General features: G+C 41.0%; 2 protein-coding genes across 2 annotated transcripts; both read left to right on the top strand.

Annotated features, from left to right (window-relative positions):
* Window positions 1-5,213: 5,213 nt before the first annotated feature.
* Window positions 5,214-8,564, top strand: LOC124114822 (snaclec macrovipecetin subunit beta-like). The gene is made up of 3 exons (XM_046475604.2): window positions 5,214-5,461; window positions 6,669-6,845; window positions 8,158-8,564. The coding sequence occupies exons 1-3, from the start codon at window positions 5,224-5,226 to the stop codon at window positions 8,376-8,378; spliced, it is 636 nt and encodes a 211-aa protein (XP_046331560.1). The 5' UTR covers window positions 5,214-5,223; the 3' UTR covers window positions 8,379-8,564.
* Window positions 8,565-14,660: 6,096 nt separating this feature from the next.
* LOC124114821 (C-type mannose receptor 2-like) lies at window positions 14,661-16,855 on the top strand. Its single transcript, XM_046475603.2, has 3 exons — window positions 14,661-14,905; window positions 15,420-15,596; window positions 16,430-16,855. Exons 1-3 carry the CDS (start codon window positions 14,668-14,670, stop codon window positions 16,642-16,644), a joined length of 630 nt encoding a protein of 209 aa, XP_046331559.1. The 5' UTR covers window positions 14,661-14,667; the 3' UTR covers window positions 16,645-16,855.
* The last annotated feature ends 5,743 nt before the right edge of the window (window positions 16,856-22,598 follow it).

The raw sequence follows: 22,598 nt of genomic DNA, 5'->3' as shown, positions 1-22,598 counted from the left end.
ACAAATGAATGGTAAGTTTATTAAGCGACTACTTTTCCACTAACCTGTACCAATATGGTTTACCAAGCTGTGTTATCAGAATTCTACTGTCATGAAAACCGTCTCAAGGAGTGAAGCGCCTGATGGACCAGCTTGTACAAAGGATTGACGAAAGTGCAATCTGTGAAAACGCGGTCCTGGGTATAGTAATTATGATAACCCTCTCGCAAGCAGGAGGCAAAATCTTTAAACTGAAGGTACCTTACAGATAGAGAAAGCTGGTCCCAAAATAACCACGCTCTGTAATAATTTACCACACACTCATTAGCGCAGTTCCATGTAAATAAATGTCAGAATTAACACATGTCGGATCAGAAGCGTTTGGATCACCCCGACGTTTTAGATCTTATCATGATCAACAATCTGGATAACATTGAACACCTGGTGTCATCACTTATTTTCGGTGTTTCCTTTACATAATTTTAACAGATATTTGCCCTTTGCACAAACGTTTGGATCCCGGTTAGAACAGGTCTTCAGCAACCCATGCTTGTCGAAGGAGACGACTAACGGGATCGGGTGGTCAGGCACTCTGACTTGGTTGATGCATGTCATCGTATCCCAATTGCGTTGGTCAAAGCTCATGATGTCAATCACAGGATTGTCTGATCCAGACTCGATTATTTACAGACTGCTGACATATAGCTGGAATATTGCTGAGTGCAGCGCTTAGCAACAACAAACAAACAAACAAAAAGAAAATAGTTCCTCCGAATTAACTCCAGAGATTGAGAGCGCGGCGCTGAAAACAAACAAACAAACACACGTTACACGTAATGTACTTTCATCTGCAGACAGTAAGCGGCTTATCCATGTTTATCGGTGTCGAGGGACCCCGTGTTTTTGTGTGTTTGAAATTTGACTTAGCATCAATCAGCCTTTTAGATTGATTTGCATAGACCACACACAATAAGTCATACAATGGTTGACTTCACCTTGTCTCAAGTGATTATTAAATTTACGGTAGGACGATAAGAGACGTGATCTCATGGGGTGAATACATAACACGTTACATGATATATACAAGGCAGTGTAACAAGGGATTTCAGTTGAAAAAGATAGATACACGCTAAATGAGCACCTGCTCAACCATGAGTAACTGAGGACGATTACAAGCCCTTTCCCCACAACAGTTGTTGTAATCTGAGTCGGGTATGAAGTCTGGGTTGGGGCATCAGGTTCTACTTAATTTGCCTGGGCACGTATTGAAATTATGCATGACAGTTCCGAACCGCACTTGGAGCGGTATCGAGTGTCTCAATGATCTGGTTATATTTTCAGTGCATACTATTCATTGGGCCACCTATGACAAAAGACCCGTGAGGATCCGGGGTAGAATAGGTCTTCAGCAACTCATGCTTGTCGTAAGAGGCGACTAACGGAATCGGGTGGTCGGGCTCGCTGCCTTGGTTGATGCATGTCATCGTATCCCAAATGTGTGGGTCAAAGCTCATGGTATCAACAGTGTATTGTCTCGTCCAGACTCGATTATTTACAGACCGCCGATATATAACTGGAATATTGAGTGTGGCGTTATACAACAAACAAAACAAACAAACAAACCTGTGACAAAAAGTAATTTTTGGCCCATATGTAAGGACGAATATATGATAGGATGGATGAAGTTTTCAAAAAATTGTTCTGTATGTAGGACGTGTTTATCTGGTCTTTTCAACACGTTGATGTTTTGGGTCTGGCGCAGGAAGTGTTTTCAAGGATGCTGTTAGACACGGAATAGATACTCCTCTCCTCTGATGAGCCGAACGATGCATACTGACGACAGATCAACTATGCTTCATTTGATGTGCAATAAAAATACATTAATTCTTCAAATTAAATAATGCATGTTTCCATTGGTATTCATGTATACATCTCTTTCACTTCAGGTTCGTGATTCACAGTTTGTACGTGCATGTTTTTTTGTTTTTTGTTTTATAATATTTTTTATTCAATTCAGTATATGACATTACAGAGTAATACATGGAGTAGCACGTCTTTTGGCATACTTGCTAGGTATAGGTTACCTATACAGCAGACAGCAGGTCAGCAAGTTTAAGTTCGCTACAGGTGTCCATCAAAGTTTACACATGGTGAAACCGGGCAAATATTTGCCATATTTATTAACTAAGTGTGGAGCTTAATCCTTACAAATTGGTTGTGTAAAAAATAATATATTAAAAAAATAGAGACATATTAACTAGACAGTTCATTTGCCAAATTTTTCCATTTTCTGTCAAACTGTCTTATTGTATTGTTTTTGTGTGCATGTTAATGCACTGCGGTTCTTTAGGAGCATGATACTCACGCACGTAGGTTTTTGCATGTGAACAGAATACAATTATTGTTTTGCTGTCAAGTGATGATAAAAACATTATTTCTAAACGTGTGCTTGCTGCAAATCCACGTCTACGCCCCGCGTGTATACAACAAACAGGAATGGAGCAAAATAAAGTTGTCAGAAATTTTAATTTTCATCTAAACACAATATCAACTCTTTGGAGACATTATCTACAGCAGGGCAACTCAAAACTTGCCATGGACTGGTCGTCCACGTATGACTTCACATCAATAAAACAACCATATTCGGTTGTTGCATCTACGGAATCGATAGCAAACTACCACATTAACAGCTTGGGCAATTCCAGGGTTGAGACCAGGAACTGACAGAACCGAACGTAACTGGTTGAGGGAGCACGACATCCGGCCCAGATGTCCATCGATACGCCCGTTTGCTTCCACGTCACCGTCAGGTATGCTTATCTTGGTGTAGACAGCATCTGGGGTTCAGAAGACAGGACCGGGTCAGTAAACTATTCACAGACGAGTCCAGGATTCATCTGGACAGCTGTGATGATCATGCAGGGATCTACAGGCGTCCATGAGAACGTTTTGCGAAGCATACGATACTCAATATCGTCAGTTTGGGGGTGGAAGTGTAATGGTATCAAGTGGCATCACAACTTATGGGAGAACGCAACTCGCCATTGTTATTTGCAATTTGAAAGGTGTACGTTATCAGGAAGACATCTTTCGAAGCCATGTTCTACCCTTTGTGTAAATATAAGGACGAATCGTCACGATGCAGCTGGATAATGCCCGCCAACGCGTTGCACGTGTTGTAACAGACGTTTTGAACACAACAATGCTGTACTGCCATGTCCGGTGGTTTCTCCAGACCTCTCCCCTGTAGAACTTGTCAGGGATGAGATGAAACGACGCCTACGACAGGACCAGCACCAGCCGGTAATGCTAGCTCAGTTGGACCAATCTTTGGTTGACATTGGAAACAACATCCCCAGGCTGTTTCAAATCATCCGGTGTCTTCATTGCGCCGCCACTGCCTCGCCTGTATCAACGCAAATGGTGGTCACACCCGATATTGACATTGTTATTGTAGGTCGTGTGGCTCTGTCTCCTGTCTCCTGTCTCCTGTTTCCTGTTACCAGGCATGGGTTCAACATTGATCAGAGGAATGACCGAAGTATCATGTTATTACTTTCAACAACAGTATCATGTTGTTACTTTCAACAACAGTATCATGTTGTTACTTTCAACAACAGTATCACGTTGTAACTTTCAACAACAGTATCATGTTGTTACTTTCAACAACATGATATTAACTCTTTCATTAACATAATATTTACACTTTCATTTAACATAAACATTTACACTTTCATTAACATAACATTTACACTTTCATTAACATACCACTTACACTTTCAGTAACATAACATTTACACTTTCAACAACATAACATTTACACTTTCATTAACATAACATTTACACTTTCATTAACATAACATTTACACTTTCATTAACATACCACTTACACTTTCAGTAACATAACATTTACACTTTCATTAACATAACATTTACACTTTCATTAACATAACATTTACAATTTCATTAACATAACATTTACACTTTCAACAACATAACATTTACACTTTCATAAACATAACATTTACAATTTCATTAACATAACATTTACACTTTCATTACATAACATTTACACTTTCATTAACATAACATTTAAACTTTCATTAACATAACATTTTACACCGCCTAATATTAAGCACAGTTACGTTTTTCCGCTAGTATATTTTTTCTCGCAACACACTTTTCAGGTCGTTTCATCATATTTTGTGGATACGTTTATTGTTGTTGAGTCCAAAGAAACTTGTTCAGCATTATCTGAAAGGAATGTTATTGCAATAACATCCCACCTCACCCACCCAAACTCCAACACACAATCACACAACACATATTCCCCTTCCTGACGTTCATAGCACCAATTCTTGTTGTTAAGTGTCGATTCCCTAATTGAAACAATATGTAAACCCTGAAATCTGTTCGTAAAAGAATTCAGTGTGAAACCAACAAATATCCAACATATGGTATGCAATCAACAATTGTACAACAAAATTACCTAGGTTTACAGATCAATACACACTTCTGCACAGCAATTACAATGACAGCACACAATAGAGTGGAATTATTCAATGGAAGTATGAAATGTGAGCAATGGAAATGACAATGATAAGAATAATAATCACCTCGACCCAACACTGGTCACGCTTCCGAGATAGGCTTCGGATGACCACCAGGATGAAAAGCGATCTTTACAAGAAATCTGGTCTTGATGTAATGTCAGATTAAATGTCCGATATGGCCTTCCAGAACTTTCCACACAGTGCCAGTCCTGTCTAGTCACAAGAACACCACAGAATATTCCACATGTTTCAATGACGCCTGACATCCATCCTTGCTATTCCGGAAGTTTAAACATCACACTAGCCAAGCTCCTCACAGCGATATCCCGTTCGCGGAGCTCTCTATACTATAGAGTGTAACGAAGGTGTCACGCGCTGGGAAGGAGCTTGCACCCTAGCATCTAAATATAGTAATTTCCTCACCACTGCTAACATTAAATAGTACTACATTCCTGAAATCGAATCGTCTAAATACACTTCAGTGAGCTTCTACTGTATTTCAACAGAAACAATGTAATACAGTGAAATCATTGACTAACAATAAATTAAACTGCCATATGACATTTTCTAAAAATATTTACAGTGGGCCAAGAATTTCCTTTTCAAATCTCGCCCATCCAATTACTTAATTATTCATTCAATAATGTGTAAACCTTACAGTACATTTGACACTTACAGTATTTGAAGTAGCATGGAAACTGCACTGTCCGTGATGACCTTGTTCCACAACCTTCTGCCTACTGACCTTCACCCTGAAGCCTCGTTCTCAGCTGCTCACTGTGTAAACACCTGCTACTACAACCGGACATGCGCATCAGTGTTCTATGACAGCATCCTCAAGCTGTGCTACCAGAGTAACACCTGGTTTGATGACAAAGTAGCCGGCCTAACAACCCAAATTGGAGTTTCTTACGTCATTTTTAGAAGATGTAAGTAAAACTTGAACACATAGTCAGTAAGCAATTATGTACGGGTTGTGGTGTTGCAATATAATATCTTTAGCTGACTTGTTTAGAAGAACCACAATATTTGTTTCTCTAGTTCTGTAACTGAGTGAGTGAGTTGGTCTTAACGACACTTTGAACAATATTCCAGTTATATCACTGTGTGTCAGCGGGAAAGCCCGAGGTTATGCAGGCCAATTTAGCGAAACCCACGATCACGAACATAGTGCTGACAAACCTAGAAACATAATGGGGGTGAACAGGTTTTCGAACGCACGATCATAGGTTTCTGGCGTACCCAAAGGACGCAACATTAATATGCATGGCGTCTGGTTCCAATATTTCATGTATGTTGTTGATGCTCTACAACCATGCCGGCTTTTGAAGACACTTTAGGCGTTGAATATGTAACAGCATAATGTTCAGAGTGTCAGCTTAATGTGAGAGGAAAGCCCGAAGTGATTCAGGTGTCAGACGTTTACCACTTCGGGGAAACCCCCGAGCACGGGTATGCTGCTGACAAACCTAGAAACATAATCGGGGCGAACCGGGATTCGAACCCACAATCATAGGTTTCTGGCGTGCCCAAGGGACGCAACTCTGCACAACGAATCGCGGCGCCTTAGACGACTGGGCCGCACGTGCCCCCTTCTATGTTATGACGTTGGTATGACATGCGCCAAGCGGTCTGGTTTTCCATTTGTTGTTTTCACTGTTAACTTAATACTTCTTCTATTCATATAACTTACTGAGTATAAATCTTCACATTTTGTATGAATCTGTATGAGTATCGCGGATCCTGACGACTCCAGGGGACACAACTTTGCCTGGCCAGTTCTATTTACCGATCATACCCTTATACTCATGAATGAAAATGTGGAATCCATGACGGTTCAGACCCGTGAAGATTCCGGGGTAGAATAGGTCTTCAGCAACCCATGCTTGCTGTAAAAGGCGACTATGCTTGTCGTAAGAGGCGGCTAACGGGATCGGGTGGTCAGGCTCGCTGACTTGGTTGATGCATATCATTGATCCCAATTGCGTGGATCGATGCTCATGATATTAATCACTGGATTGTCTGGTCCAGACTATTTACAGACCGCCGTCATATAGCTGGAATATTGCTGAGTGCGGCGTTAAACAACACACCAACCAACCAACCAACCATAACGGTTCATTACTTGCGTTCCAGTGGATTGTCCGATGGGATGGACATTTTATAAACCTGCAGCCAAGTGCTTTAATCTCAATCAGACGAGGAAGTCGAACTCTGATGCTAAAAGTTCCTGTGTGGCAAACGGTGGACGACTTTTCAACATTCACTCTGCTGAAGAAAATGCAGTTGCTGAAACAGTGATGAAACGACAAGGTGAGAGAGTTAGTGGGTTATTGTCCTGCTCCGGGCAGTATTTCAGTCCTTTCCCGGCGTAGCAGCGTAATATAGGCATGTCTTTGACGTCAACCACTTTAGCGAGTGAGTTGAGTTTATCGCTGCTTTAAACAGTACATCATTTCTATCACGGCGTGTCAGCTTAATGTGGGAAGCCTGGAATGATACAGATCTCGACCATATAACAATTTGGTTGGTTGGTTGGTTGTTTTGCGCCGCACTCAGCAATATTCCAGCTATATGAAGGCGGTCTGTAAATAATCGAGTCTGGACTACACACTCCAGTGATTAATGTCATGAGCATCAATCCACGTCATTGGGATCAATGACATGCATCAACTAAGTCAGCGAGCCTGACCACCCGATCACGTTAGTCGCCTTTTACGACAAGCATAGTCACCTTTTACGGCAAGCATGGGTTACTGAAGACCTATTCTACCCCGGAATCTTCACGGGTCTATAACAATTTGGTGAAACCCACAGACCTAGAAACATATTCGGGGCTAAACAGGATTCGAGACCAGGATCATTGTTTTTTTGTCGTGCCACAGGACCAAACTCTGCGGCTCCTAAGACATCATCTGGGCCAGCACTGCTCCCACCACTCTAGTGACACCCAGACAGCACAGACCGCTTCCGTGGTCTAGTGGTAGAGCGTCCGCCCGGAGAGTGGAAGGTCCGGGGTTCGATCCCCGACCGCGTCATACCAAAAGACGTTAAAAGATGGTACTTGTTGTTACCCTGTCTGGCGCTCGGCATTAAGGGGCTAAAACAAGGACTGGTCGGCTCGGAGTCAGTAAACTGTGTCTGAGTGGGGTATTCATGTTAAACTGCGGCATGGTATCTCAGTGAACTATAAATCGGCATCAGTCCGGACTAGTACAAGCAGCCACACAAACATACACACGTACATGCACGTCGCTATATAAGTGCAATAATCTTGGACATGACGTTAAACCCCATTTAACCTCACCTCACCAGACAGCACGGGCACGGTGCTGACATACAAAGAATCAAAATCCCAATAATAGGGTTCAAGTACTCCCAAGGGATTCAAACTAAGCACAGTGAATTGCTGCGCCTTAGGGAAGTTATCCACCACTGCCGAACCACTATGATTGATAGTCAGGTCTATGCATTCACAATATACTACTACAAAGGCATATTTAGAAAGCAATTCTGAATAATGTTCCAAAATGTAAACGATACAATAGTATCTTGATTTTTTAATGTTTGAAACAGACATATTTAATGTAATTTGAAAAAACATTTTCTCGTGCATTTTTCAAAGGGTCTGGCGTTTGGATCGGACTACAGAAGGGGGAGTCTTGGACATGGCATAAGGGCACCGACGTGGACTACACCTACTGGTCATCTCCAAAAGGAGGTGGCCAATGTGCTACGTTTAGTAAAACAGCCAAAAAGTGGCTCACCAAAAAATGCGGTTCTCCATTTCCTCATCTTTGTGAGATTGTCTTACAGAAGGGACAAGACTATTGTGCTGTTCCCTGAGAACGTCAACTGTTTCACAATGACAAGCTTGTTTTTCTGTGCTTGGCTTCTTATCAATTTGTCAATTTAATTAAGCTATGGTGGTGGCTGATCTGTTAACGACTGGTATCATCACCATATATATAACATATTATTGAGTGAGTGAGTGATTTGAGTAAACGCTTTAAACAGTATTACAGTTATATCGCGGCGTGTCAGCTTAATGTGGGAGGAAGGACCCAAGTGATGCAGGTCTCAGACATTTACTACTTCGGTGAAACCCACGAGCACGGGAATGGTGCTGACAAATCTGGAAACATAATCGGGGCGAACAGGGATTCGAACCCACAATCATAGGTTTCGGGCGTGCCCAAGGGACGCAACTCTGCACAGCGAATCGCGGCGCCTTAGACGACTGGGCCACCCGTGCCCCCAACTTATTAATGCATTGCATTATTGTTCGTGGCAATGAAATAGCTTACACCATCTTCCCAAGCAAGGGAGTTAACTGACTATAAAAGTCCAGTTTCCACCTTTGTCGAACTAGGCTGGAATTATGGAGTTATATTTTGGCTGGACTTACGAGTCTATATATAGCCCAATCAAAATCGCGTTACGAAATCGACATCCGGGTCGTAAACTGCCGTGCAGACTGCAGGATTTGCATAGCATGTGTACCGTTAACTCGTTGTCAACAGATATTTTCCAAATCTTTTCATGTTTTTAATCTAGGTGCTGACGCGATTTGATTCACTTCGCAAGGTAAGATCCGTTTTATTACAATATAGATCTTGATTATCGGTCGGATCGTTTTGATAGGGCGCTGCCATGTTGCTTGAAGCAAATTCAAGTGATATGAGAGTAGGAATCTGATTGGTCAATAGGTGGGACATAGAAGGGACATCAATACGATCGAGCCCAGACATTCCAGCCTAGTTCGGCAAGGGTGAAAACTGAACTTTTATAGTCAGTTAACTCCCTTGCCTCGGGAAGATGAGCTAGCACAGCATACACACACAACGTCTGACGGCTGCGATGGCAGAGTTGCATCCTGTGGACACGCCAGAAACCTTAGGTCGTGCTTTCGAATCCCAGTTCGCTCCAACTATGTTTCTAGAGCTCTAAGCACCATATCCGTGCTCGTGGATTTCACCAAAGTGTTAAACGTCTGAGGCCTGCATCACTTCGGGTTGTCGTCCCACATTAAGTTGACTATTATACTTGTATCGAACGTTAATTAGGGCCAGTATCTACAAATGTATACATAATGAAGTGAAAAGACGTCATTTTGGAGGGAGATGAACTTACTGTGTTTTCAAGAAGTTTCGATCGTGGATCGACTTGGACACATTTACAGGTTTCGAATCTTTGTTTAAACCCTTGGATTGAGACAATAGCACATTTGTCACCATTGTACCACGATACAGTGACACAATAAACTCGAATTACTCTTGGTAAATGTGTGGAGTCGTATGTTTTTGGTTTAATCTCATGTTTGATCGGGTTGAACGGTCGAATTCAGTGACCAATGAGGGCTCGTTTTAATACGCACATGCTTGCTTGCCTTTTTGTAAAGTATAAAGGGAACATGATCGGGAAGAACTTTAGATTCACTTCCATGACCAGCAAATCAGCTCAGCCACTTGTCATGACGTAATTTATACAAATGTGAACTTCATGATAACCATTACTTGATGAAATCTCTCAGCAACTTGCTAGGGCTGTATCAGATTTTGCTGAACCTCCCCATTGTGTTGAGTAATTTATTTTGCAGAAACTCACGATTGTTTGGAGTATTTTTTATGCACCCCGCACCCCCCTCCCCTCCCCCCCCCCCCCCCACACACACAGACCCACCCCCACCCCCTTAAATGATCAGTGTCTAATTAATGTATAGTTTTGTTTATTTAGCTGTGATACGTTTTGCAAATGTGAACTTTACGATAACCATTACTTGATGAAACCTCTCAACCACTTGCTACGGCTGCATCATATTTTGCTGAAACCCACCATTGTATGTAATTTTTTATGCAAACTTCCCCCCAGCATCCCCAACCCCACCCCTCACGGAATCTGTGTAAATGATTAGCGAGAAACCAAACATCTAATATATGCTTTGATCCCCTTTACAAAAAGCCAAAAACTTGTGGTGACATGTCGGTGAAATTTAAATGCGTGAGAAATATTTTTTCGGCAGTCGGGACGGTTCAGGAAACTGAAGAAGTCACTTCTTTACCTTCCATGCTTAGAAGGCGTTTGACCCATTCGCGCCTTCGTGGACACGGGTGATCCAGACGTCTAGTGCACCGTAAGTCGTTGAGTTGCGTCCCGAAGGTTTGCAGGGTCCCTGTCATCGTGGGTTCGAACCCAGATTCATCCTGAAAAAGATCCTTGGTACGTCAGCACCTTACTCATACTTGATCAAGTGATAAACGCATAACATGTACATCATATCTCCAACATAAACGCAGACAGACAGATGTATTTCAGTTTTTATGCCATCGGCCGATAATACATATTTGAATAACAAAAAAGGTTGAAGCGCAGATAAACATATTTACAATTGAACGTTCAAAGCAGAGTTCACCCCTAATGTAAATTAAAGGCATGTCACAAGAAATTGACACACCCTACAGGTAGCGTTGCTGCTCAATATTGATCCGGCCTTGACATGAGGGTTGTTGTTGACATATTGGACAAACTATAGCAAATTCGGACACTTTTGAAAGCACCACAAATCACTTTCGTTGCTCCTGCTACATATTTCTAATAAACATATACTCATGCATTTTTTAAACACGGATCCCGACCTGGCATTATCCAGACGATAATCAACGAAGTAAACCATCAGGACGATCCCAATGCTTACGAAGCTCATAATTTATCTTATACATTCAAAGACGCACCATAAAACTCACAAAGCATTGATGATACCCAACAATCTGTCTCCTCAAATGACAACATCAAACGGCATTATTCAGATGGTTCTGTGGATAGTTACTTCAAACACAAGGGAGCATGGTTCATTCAACACATACATAGTGAAAGCAAGATCTTCTTTCTACTTCATCCAAACGTATGAACTAACTCTGTTTTGTTAACTTGGTTTACACTCAATACATTATTCAGCTCACAATATTCACCTAGACATGGCAACATGTATTTCAAGTCTGACCCAGGCATTAGACGTGTTCAAAACCGCTGGGTTGGTCTCGAAAAAATAGTGGTGAGGTGAGGTGAAATGGGGTTTAACGTCGCGTCCAAGATTATTGCACTTATGTAGCGATGTGCATGTACGTGTACGTGTTTGTGTGGCTACTTGAACTAGTCCGGACTGATGCCGATTTATAGTGCTAGCTCACTGAGGTACCATGCCGCAGGTTAACATGAATACCCCACCCAGACACAGTATACTGACTCCGAGCCGACCACTCCTTGTTTTAGCCCCTTAATGCCGAGCGCCAGACAGGGTAACAACAAGTACCATCTTTTAACGTCTTTTGATAAGACGCGGCCGGGGATCGAACCCCGGACTTCCGCTCTCCGGGTGGACGCTCTACCACTAGACCACAGAGGCGGTTGAAAAAATAGTAAAACTAGAAACACAATCTATCTAAAATTTATCAGAATTCAAATGAAAGAAGAGGGGTTATTTCTCACCCCACTATGACCCACTTCATACATGACGTAACTATTTTTTGCCTTTATTTCAGAAATAAACGACGAGTGGGAGTTGTTTATCGTATACTCAAACACTGCATGGAGAATAAACCATGAGGGGGACAGCCCCGAGTGGTTTATTCTCCTTGCATTGATTCATTGTACGATAAACAACCACAACGAGTCGTTTTTTAAATATGAGAAATCAACATTATGTACAGCCTCTTTAAGGAAGATGTACAAGCTTGAACAATATTTACCGGTATTTAAATAATGACTCCCTGAGTGCGACCTCGGAAATGTAGGACAAGTCCATTTCATGAACAGATGGGTTTGGTATTGGTATTCCCCGCATATTCTCACAATCCTCACGTCGATTATCTGTATCATTTCTCCCAATACCAATTGTCATGTCTCTCCCACTTTGGGATGCGATCGTTCGGCAACAGCGTTTACCCAGCTAAGTCTATGGGGAACAACTCACTAGACATTCTAAAATAACGTCTTCCAATATACGTCATGAAGTTGCAAGCGCATGTTTGATCTCAAGAAATGACGTCATGAAAAAACAATGTTTTATCGCTTTGTACCTCATGTACATTTTGAAAGCTTTACTGAGGCCTTGAATGTTGTAACCTTGATCAAACAACTTAAAAAATAATTGCTGGGTTAGACATTACATTGCCATGGAATCACAATTTATTTACCAACTACGTGAGGTAGTAATCAGACTCCGTGTACTGAAACAAACATGGTTACCACATTCCATAGAAGTTAAAGGTTTGGTCTGCATATCCGAAAATCCAATAATTAAATGTAGAAAACCTATCCCCTTGTGGTGCTTCTAACAATCTTCAATACACTCAGGTTTCAAAAGTAGTTATGGTACTACCAGTATTTACCTTAGATACAAGGAACGCGCTGTGCTGTGTAATCAGATAACACGCTGCAGTGTGAAAGGTAGGTGCATAAGTGATATTATTATGTGTACCTTTTCGTGAGGGTTTTGACGGTTTTCCTTCTTGCTTTTTGTCAATTATTTCCAGAAATAATACCAGTTTACCACAGATCACATAGTATTTTGGACTAAGATTTTTAGAGTACTGATTCACCATGTGACCTTCAGTTTTTATAACCTTCAATTTGGCTGTACCATAATTGTCAAAACAACAAAATCTTGGAAATTCCGATTACCGAGAAACCCAACATATGGAATGATCTTTGATCCACTTATGAAAGACAAGCCAAAACCACTAGGAAAGGAAACATGAAATGGGGTTTAATGTTTATTGCAATATTTTGCGACATGTATGCACGCAGACACAGGAAGCTGACTCCGACCAGTCCTTGTTTTATCCCCATAATGACAGCGTCAATCATGGTACAACAGCAAGTACTATCATTTATCGTCTTTAGGTATGACAAGGTAGGTGATGGAACCACTCACCCTCCCCTCTCCGTTGAGACCCCCTATCCATTAGAATACGGATGCCGTCCACTGGTATAGGTATTTGTTTGTTTATTGTTTAACCAGCTATATGACGGCGGTCTGTAAATAATCGAATCTGGGCCAGACAATCCAGTGATTGATATCATGAGCATCGGTCCACGCATTTGGGATCGATGACTTGCATCAACCAAGTCAGCGAGCCTGACCACCCGATCCCGTTAGTCGCCTCTTACGACAAGCATAGTCACCTTTTACGGCAAGCATGGGTTGCTGAAGACCTATTCTACCCCGAATCTTCACGGGAGTAGAAACAATACGTGTAGGCAATTATTATTGTGTCCATATGTAGTTGGTTGTTTTATATAAGTGGTAAATGTCTGGTCCGTTCAAAGGCATGGCTAATGATGTGCGACTTCAGGAAACAAACAAGCACTAACCTTTTCTATGCAAAGTGTGTGAAAGGCGGGTGCTAACGGTAGACAGGACATTCTTACGCTTATCATCACTGTGTTTCAGGGATCCATTCACATAATTTACACTGCTATTTTGCCTTTTGCGCCCAGCGGATCCTGTTTTATGGATAAACGAAACTGTTTTTTTTCTGGGGTTGACTATCTATATTAACTCCAACCAACTATGAATGAAATACTGATCCACACAGAGCTCACTCAACTCACTGTTACACTTGCCTGTCCTTTCGTCACAAAAATGTCTACGCTTCAATACTGACGGCCAAACCGTTACCATAAAAAGGCCAATGTGTAATTTTATCTGTCAGTACATACCTTTGATACTGAAGAGCATTTAAGTGTGGGTTAAAATTTAACGTCACATCGACATTATTCCAACCATAAAGTGACGAGAACAAGTGTATATCTTCACGCTTGTCATAAATACGAAGTCATATTTAACAATATTATTTTCAAACACGGGTTATAAGCCACAGCAACCAAAGCTAGGCCACCTCGCTGGACATCAGAGGGTCTTAAGGTGCCTTAGCTTCCTGCACGATACCCCAGCCACTGGTGGTTGTGCACAATACTAATCAATATATAAAGAAAATGCTCAGCAATGAGTTGGCTGATACTGGTTGATGATAGATACTTCCTGGACAGAGCCTTTGGCAATACCTGTTGATAAAATCAGAAATTCTGTTCATGCACTTGTTATCCATGTATGTCTTTTTTAGGTCAACGTGTCATGGAAACTACGCTGTCAGTCACCGTCTTGTTCCACAACCTTTTGTCTACTGACCTTCACCCTGAAGCCTCGTTCTCAGCTGGTCACTGTGTAAACACCTGCTACTACAACCGGTCATGCGCATCAGTGTTCTATGACCGCAGCCTTAAGCTGTGCTACCAGAGCAATCTTTGGTTCGACGAAACCGTCGCAAGCCTCAGTGCAAGACAAAGTGTCTCTCATGTTGCTTTCAACAGGAGTAAGTATGTCAGGAAACCTTCTGAAGTAGGGGAGTAACAGTTCATCTGCATGCACCAGTAATGCGATAGCTAAATTGGCGACGCAATACATAGATGGACAAGTGATAATGACATGTGACGATACACGCAACTGCCTTTAATCGTAGCAGCAAAATTTGGACACTAAAGAGAGATAAAGAGTCTGATAAGCTTTTCATTCCATGTTGGGGGCGGTCGGGTAGCCTAGTGGTTAAAGCGTTCGCTCGTCACGCCGTAGACCCGGGTTCGATTCCCGACATGGGTACAATGTGTGAAGCCCATTTCTGGTGTCCCCCGCCGTGATAATACTGGAATATTGCTAAAGCGGCGTAAAACCATACTCACTCACTCACTCATTCCATGTTGAGTCGGTACAACGCATCTGGAAACGATCACTTATAATGACGTCTGTAAATGCTCGAGAGGCTGATGTGGGCTGTGCGAAATCAATATTGAAGTGAATGTATTGTATAACTGTTCTACTTGGTGTTTCAGGCGACTGTCCGAGTCGATGGATATATCACAAACCATCGTCGAAGTGTTTCAGATTGAACACAAAAGCTCGGTCATATACTGCAGCTATGAATGAGTGCGAGGCCGAAGGAGGGCGGCTCTTCAATATCTATAGCATCTTGGAGGATAAAGTCGTCTTAACACTTGTGCTCCGTGCTGGTATGATAATATTACGTAGCATCTTTTTACACCAAACTACACGCTGGTATCCGAATTGACACCTTCGTCTTAAAGAAAAAACTTCCATCTATGCTGTTGGAAGTTGGAAGTCCTCCTTCTTACCATACATTCTTGTAGATACTCTACTGTCGCTTTGAAACTGTATGAATATATGTAAATATGAATCAGATGAGGCGGTTGCAATGGTTTCTTATTTCTAGTTCAGGTGGGTAAATCAGTGGAAGGGGATTGGCTATTTGACCATGTTTGAATGACTGATCAGATCATCATGATATCAATATACCTGTTAGGAAATGTTCTTGCCTCGTATGCATTATAGACAGTTCAGCAAAAAGGGGAGCACACTTTGTGTCCATGGTATGCTTCTTATCCATATTTCATACCACAATTTCACATAGATGTTATCAATGAGGAAGTCCAGCATTTCACAATTTTTTTTCTCAGTAAGCTTCAAATTACATATGCTTTCATTTTTTATAACCCACCCTCAGTAGAAAAGCTCCTATTCACATTGCCACGTCAATTAATACTGCCTATAATGGGTCTTTCATTAACCTGTGCTGGTCGTAAAAGTCAGATGAATTTATTGGGTTGTCAGCATCGGCAACTTGATGGCGTGTCATCGTACCCTGATGTCGTGGGACGTTGGTAAAAACGTCAAGCACGTGTATGTCTGGTCAAATAACTGGAAAAATGTGGCATCCATCAATGCACCAACACGTCTAGCTCCAACACCTCGCCCCTACTCCCACAATCCAATCCTTCTCACGCTCCCACAACCAACATTGTGTTACATATTTATATTTCCTCAGGATCTGGAATGTGGATCGGTCTAAAAAAGGTGGACGGGGTGTGGAAGTGGCACAATGGCACAGCTATAGGCTATACACACTGGTATTCAAGCAGTTCTGGCAACTGTGTCTTGATGCACGGCGCATTCAAGGAATGGTTTGGTTATGGATGCAATTATGCTCGTATGTCGTTGTGTGAGCGGGTCCTCCAGAAGCAGGACTTGTGTACCATCTAATGTCGATTTTGGGGTTCATTACTTCATGTTTCATCATCAACTATTTTGGGTACCTATGATCATCATCCTGTCCCGGAAGAACCACACAACGTCAAGTCTGACTATTTGCAAGAAATCTCTTTTCTTAAACCTAGCATCAAAATTCTGAGCTTTAAGAGTAGAAAGATAAAACAAATCGCCATTTGAACTGAGCGATGTGAAACGTGGCACTAAGCAGGCCAAGTTTGATGACAATTGTGCTGAAATTGTGCAGAAGCCTCCTTCACAAACATCACAAAACCACCCATGACATCATGCAGTACCGTTGCAGCAAACGTTGACCAATAGCACTTCCGTCGTGGCCCGGATAGTTATAGGACATATGAAGTTCGGGGGGCACGGGGGGGCCCAGTCGTCTAAGTCGTCCCTTAGGCACGCCAGAAACATATGATTGTGGGTTCGAATCCCGGTTCTCCCCGATTATGTTTCTAGGTTTGTCAGCACCATACCCGTGCTCGTGGGTTTCACCGAAGTCGTAAACGTCTAAGACCTGCATCACTTGGGGCTTTCCTCCCACATTAAGCTGACACGCCGTGATATAACTGGAATAATGTTAAAAGCGGCGTTAAAACCAACTCACTCACTCACTCACTCACTCACTATAAAGTTCAACTCCACAGAACGAAACACACGTAAATTTGACATCATCTAACACGGGAACACTGACAATAATCGCGTTCGTTTTCTGATTTTTAATGTTTGTGGCTTTAGAAGTAACATCACTACATACTTAGCATTTTATTAATCGTGGAAACCTTAACTGGTGAATATCATAATGTGTGTCTCAAGATAAGCAAAACTGCCTGGACAAGAGATATAACAGTGGATAGTGATGTTTCCCTCGAGTCACGTCCTTCCCTGACCTTGATCATATGTCATCACATGGATTTGTTTGTGATGATTATGTCCGAAGCAATTTTCTGTGTTGACTTGTATCACGTTCACATGTTGGTTTAGGTGAAAAATTGACTTGCCTTTGCAAGTGTTTGTGATGGTGCAACCGGTTGGTAGGATACGCTCATCTTTTCTCAAACACCTGGTATTATCATAATATGATTGTGATTTATGAACACATGGAATCTACTTCCAGCAGAGATTTCTTATTAATATGAAAATAATTTTGTCGTTTTTATTAATGTTCAATAAACTCCTTATAACGCTGTTTTCGGGCGGTCATTTTGCTGTGTATATATTAAGAGGTCGATATGTTGCATATACTTTACTGAAGACTTCTGTATGGATGCGTTATTGAACGTGTACATTGCTGTGTTTACATTAATGAAGGGATGGATTGGTGGATGTTCTAGGTTGAACTAGGATTGGGTGGTCAGCCTCGGTGACTTGCTTGAGTGCATCCCGACTGCGTGGATCAATACTCATTATGTCAATAGGTGAATTATCTTGCCCAGACTTGATTATTTAAATGCAACCTTTAAATTGTTGGCATGTCGCTCAGGGCGTCGTTAAAGGGGTTCTAAATTCTAATATCTACATCATGTCTCATCCAAATCCTGGTTCCAAAGAAGACGTTTAGAGACTGATCACCATTCATGTGATGAAGATGATGTCAGTTTCAAAGTAGCAAGAAACATGGGCAAGAATCTACAAATGGAGAGCTACATCCTGCAACTTGAACTAGTTTTGTCTAGATCTGTCACGCGCAGATTCAAACATTTATAATGAATTTGAATAGTCAGTCCATGATGAGTGAGTGAGTGATTGAGTGAGTGAGTTTGGTTTTACGCCGCTTTTAGCAATATTCCAGCAATATCACGGCGGGGGACACCAGAAATGGGCTCACACATTGTACCCATGTGGGGAATCGAACCTGGGTCTTCGGCGTGACGAGCGAACGCTTTAACCACTAGGCTACCCGACCGCCTCCAGTCCATGATGACCTTTGTGGAAGTGATCATTTTACTAAAGTAGTTACAAATAGGTACCACAACGATGATCCACCTTCCACAAGATGGAATTTTTCCAAGGCCAACTGACCATATATTTCAGACCACCTGAACTGACAAATTAAAATCAGACCTTTTTTAAGGATGTTCTCGATCCAATTCCGTTGTTCTCGAACAAACTGAAATTTGTAGCTGAGGAAATTATTCCTAAATTCTCTGTGAACCCACATATTCGTAAAACATGGTTTAATGACGACTAAAAACGGGCTAGGGGTGAAGGAGGAAGGCAGAGAAATAATTTCGCCGTCATCCTTCAGTTCATGATTTAAATAATGTAAAAATCAATATTGACGAGACTTGACATAATTTTGAAAACAATAAACACGAGACTTCCCAAACTTGTTTCACAAATAAATTTAGATTAACGCCCATCTATGTAACATGTATTGAACATGATCCAAAAAGTCGAAAGACAAGGTTCCAAATCTAGTTTTCATCATCTCAAAGATTATAATGATGTATTAACCAAAGCATCTGACATTGCCCAAAAATTGGCTGGAACTGAAAATTCTTCTTCATCTAATTATGATCCAATTTTTAGAAAGATCAGAAACAAGAGACGAAGAAAGTAAATATTTATTCTGATAATGGTGAAGATGATAAGGTGAGTGAGTGAGTTGGGTTTAACGCCGCTTTTAACAGTATTCCAGTTATATCACGGCGTGTCAGCTTAATGTGGGAGGAGAGCCCGAAGTGATGCAGGTCTAAGACGTTTACCACTTCGGTTAATCCCACGAGCACGGGTATGGTGCTGACAAACCTAGAAACATAATTGGGGCAAACCGGGATTCGAACCCACAATCATATGTTTCTGGCGTGCCCAAGGGACGCAACTCTGCACAGCGAATCGCGGCGCCTTAGACAACTGGGCCACCCGTGCCCCCCGAAGATGATAAGGAAGTATTATCAAGTATTATCATAATACTGTCCTAGCACTAGTCCATTGTCCTGCAGCAGGAGCTGGTATTATCCACTATCAGTTTTTGAATTTGTCTCAAGATTTGTAATATTTCGACAAAAATACACTTTCCTCTTGCGTGGCTTAATTCAAAAGGTGTTTTATACAAAAGTATGGCCTGGAACATACAGATTAATTAAACTGTCGACTTGTTGTATTTGTAAAGCCATGGGGCGCATTGCCAATATGCGATAAGTTTCCGTTTTAGAAACCCACAATCTAATAACTGATATTCAATGTTTTATCCTCAAAAACCAAAGTACAATTGACAGTTTGGTTCGTTAAGAATCATTCATTTAAATTTCCACGCTAAATAAACATCTTGCTGTATCTATCTTTTTCCATCTTGAAAACGAATATTTATGATACTACTGGGAAGCAGGCTATTTTAAAATATTTACATGACTTTGGATTGCAAAGCTGCTCGCTTTAATTCATATCCAATTCCAAGTTATAAACAAACTATTTCAAGCTCGTTTGGATTCATCCCTGTCTGATCATTATAATCAGGATCAGGGGATCGCACCAGGCAGTATTAAATCTGCCAGTATTTAGTATTAAACTTAACAGCCTGCAAATGTTTTAAATTTATACTGAATTGGTAGATTGCTTTTTGTAGATGATTTTACTATTTCTCGTTTTGATAAAAATATGCACACTATTGAAAGGCAATTGCAAATACTTCAAATAATATCCATAAATGATCTCTGGAAAAGTGGATATGATTATCTAAGACAAATTGTATTCAGTTTTGCAGAAAATATAAAAAGACTTAGAATTAACGAACATATTTTTCTCTTTTGGCAGCAGAAGTAACAAAAAGTTACCATATCGTTTTTAGTTTCAGCAAACTCAGTAAACGTATATTGATTCATAAAGACCCGCTCATGATATAGTCGGAATTGTACAATCGACTCAGCTTTTAGCTGAGATATTTTTTATAAATTTCGAAAGGGTTTTTATTCAATGTGGGCCAACAGTAACAAATATGGACCCCCGCTGTAGCCATTACAAAGCACTCTCGCAGAACATGATACATCCGTATACTTGAACACATACAAACATCTGTGTATTGTAAGCATGTACGAGTACATAAGAATATTTACACGACAAATAAAACATTTATCAATTAGATATAGCCACCCGAACGCTTATGAAACCAATATTTTACCACAGACTTACGCGCATGACAGAAGGTGCAGTGAACTCCTATGGTACTGTTAGCACCCGGTCACCCATAAGATCGATATATACATTATTTAAAAACACAAAGGATTGTCGTTTAATCAGCACAAGTACTGACGACATAAGACAAACAAAAAAAGATATTTTAGTACCCAGTGCTGATCATATTAATGCCTGAAACAAGTTTCTGTGGGAGGCTAAACTCAGCTGTTCTACAAATGTTACCGTATTCGACGTAATAAGCGCCCCGCTCTAATAAGCGACCACGGCGATATTTGCTAATATATTGGCTAGTGAACAATCCCAATTAGCACCCCTTCCGATTGATCAATGTACACATGACTTATTTATTTGTGTATAATACGTGTTATACGCATTCTTAATTTTGGACAATTAAACTCTGGAAAAATATATCTGTCGTATGTAAACATTTCAGGCTGTCGGCATAAACCACGAAATTTACGATCTATCAACTCTGTTTTTTCCACCAAAATAATATTCTAATAAGAGCCCCTATTTCTAATTTTGAGAGCGCATTAGGCGCTTATTACGTCGAATACGGTACTTTTCATCCACACAAATTGGTCGTCACGTCCGTATAGCAAATAATTAACAGCAGAAAGCCTTAATCCCGAATGGCTTTTTTACAAATTGTAATACACTTAAACTTCAGCTGTAATTATAGGACTAACAGGTCCTGTATTCAGACTGAATACAAACATAGCGCATTCAGATATATTCTGCAGAGTATAAAGGTAAGTGTATGAATAGTATTCTCCCCGTGGATTTCATCACAGCATAGTCTTTTGTTGGTGACAGCTTCCTTTTTCTTTCTGTCAATTAATTCCAGAAAATGTAAGTTTTATCTGAGGTCACTAAGTATTTTGGACCTCAAATAGTATATTTTCATTCAAATAACAATTTTGTCTTGATGCCGTCGATTTTCGTAACTTTACATTTGGTATTCAATTATTTAGTACTATTAGAAAAGGAAGCTCACGTTTAAGCCAGTAAAATGGTGAATATGTTGATCTTGTTTCATGCAATATTCAGCAATACGTCAACTTTATTAACATTCATAATTAATCGGTACCACATAATAGTTGGCGCTTTACACAAACATGTTTTCATGCAAAACCGTGTAAATGCTCTAGAAACACCAAGAAATTATATATAAAAAGATTTTCATGGGGTTTTGTACACAAGAAGCTCATCTAAATGTACTTTTTAAAAACATTTTACCCATCTGAAGCAATGAATCACATGAACCTTAATACGCAGGCGGTAAATTAAAGATTTAAACTTTTAGTTTGTTTACGTGCAGCCGTCTCTTGGCACTGCTGTGTTGTGTCGGGATACAAACACATATATTCTTTATGCAAATCTGACCGCTTCCGTGGTCTAGTGGTAGAGCGTCCGCCCGGAGAGCGGAAGGTCCGGGGTTCGATCCCCGGCCGCGTCATACCAAAGGACGTTCTTGTTGTTACCCTGTCTGGCGCTCGGCTTTAAGGGGCTAAAACAAGGACTGGTCGGCTCGGAGTCAGTATACTGTGTCTGAGTGGGGTATTCATGTTAAACTGCGGGATGGTATCTCAGTGGGCTAGCACTATAAATAGGCATCAGTCCGGACTAGTACAAGCAGCCACACAAACACACACACGTGCATGCACGTCGCTATATAAGTTCAATAATCTTGGATGCGACGTTAAACCCAATTTCATCTCACCTTATGCAAATTGAGTGGTGGGTGCTACCTGTAAGGCAGGCGGTGCACATGCTTTTCCTTTCCGCGAACTGATTTTCAGTGA

This window comes from Haliotis rufescens, unplaced genomic scaffold, assembly GCF_023055435.1.
Source record: "Haliotis rufescens isolate VD_foot unplaced genomic scaffold, xgHalRufe1.0.p SCAF_2, whole genome shotgun sequence".
NCBI lineage: Eukaryota > Metazoa > Mollusca > Gastropoda > Lepetellida > Haliotidae > Haliotis > Haliotis rufescens.
This window is presented reverse-complemented; position numbering and strand designations above follow the sequence as displayed.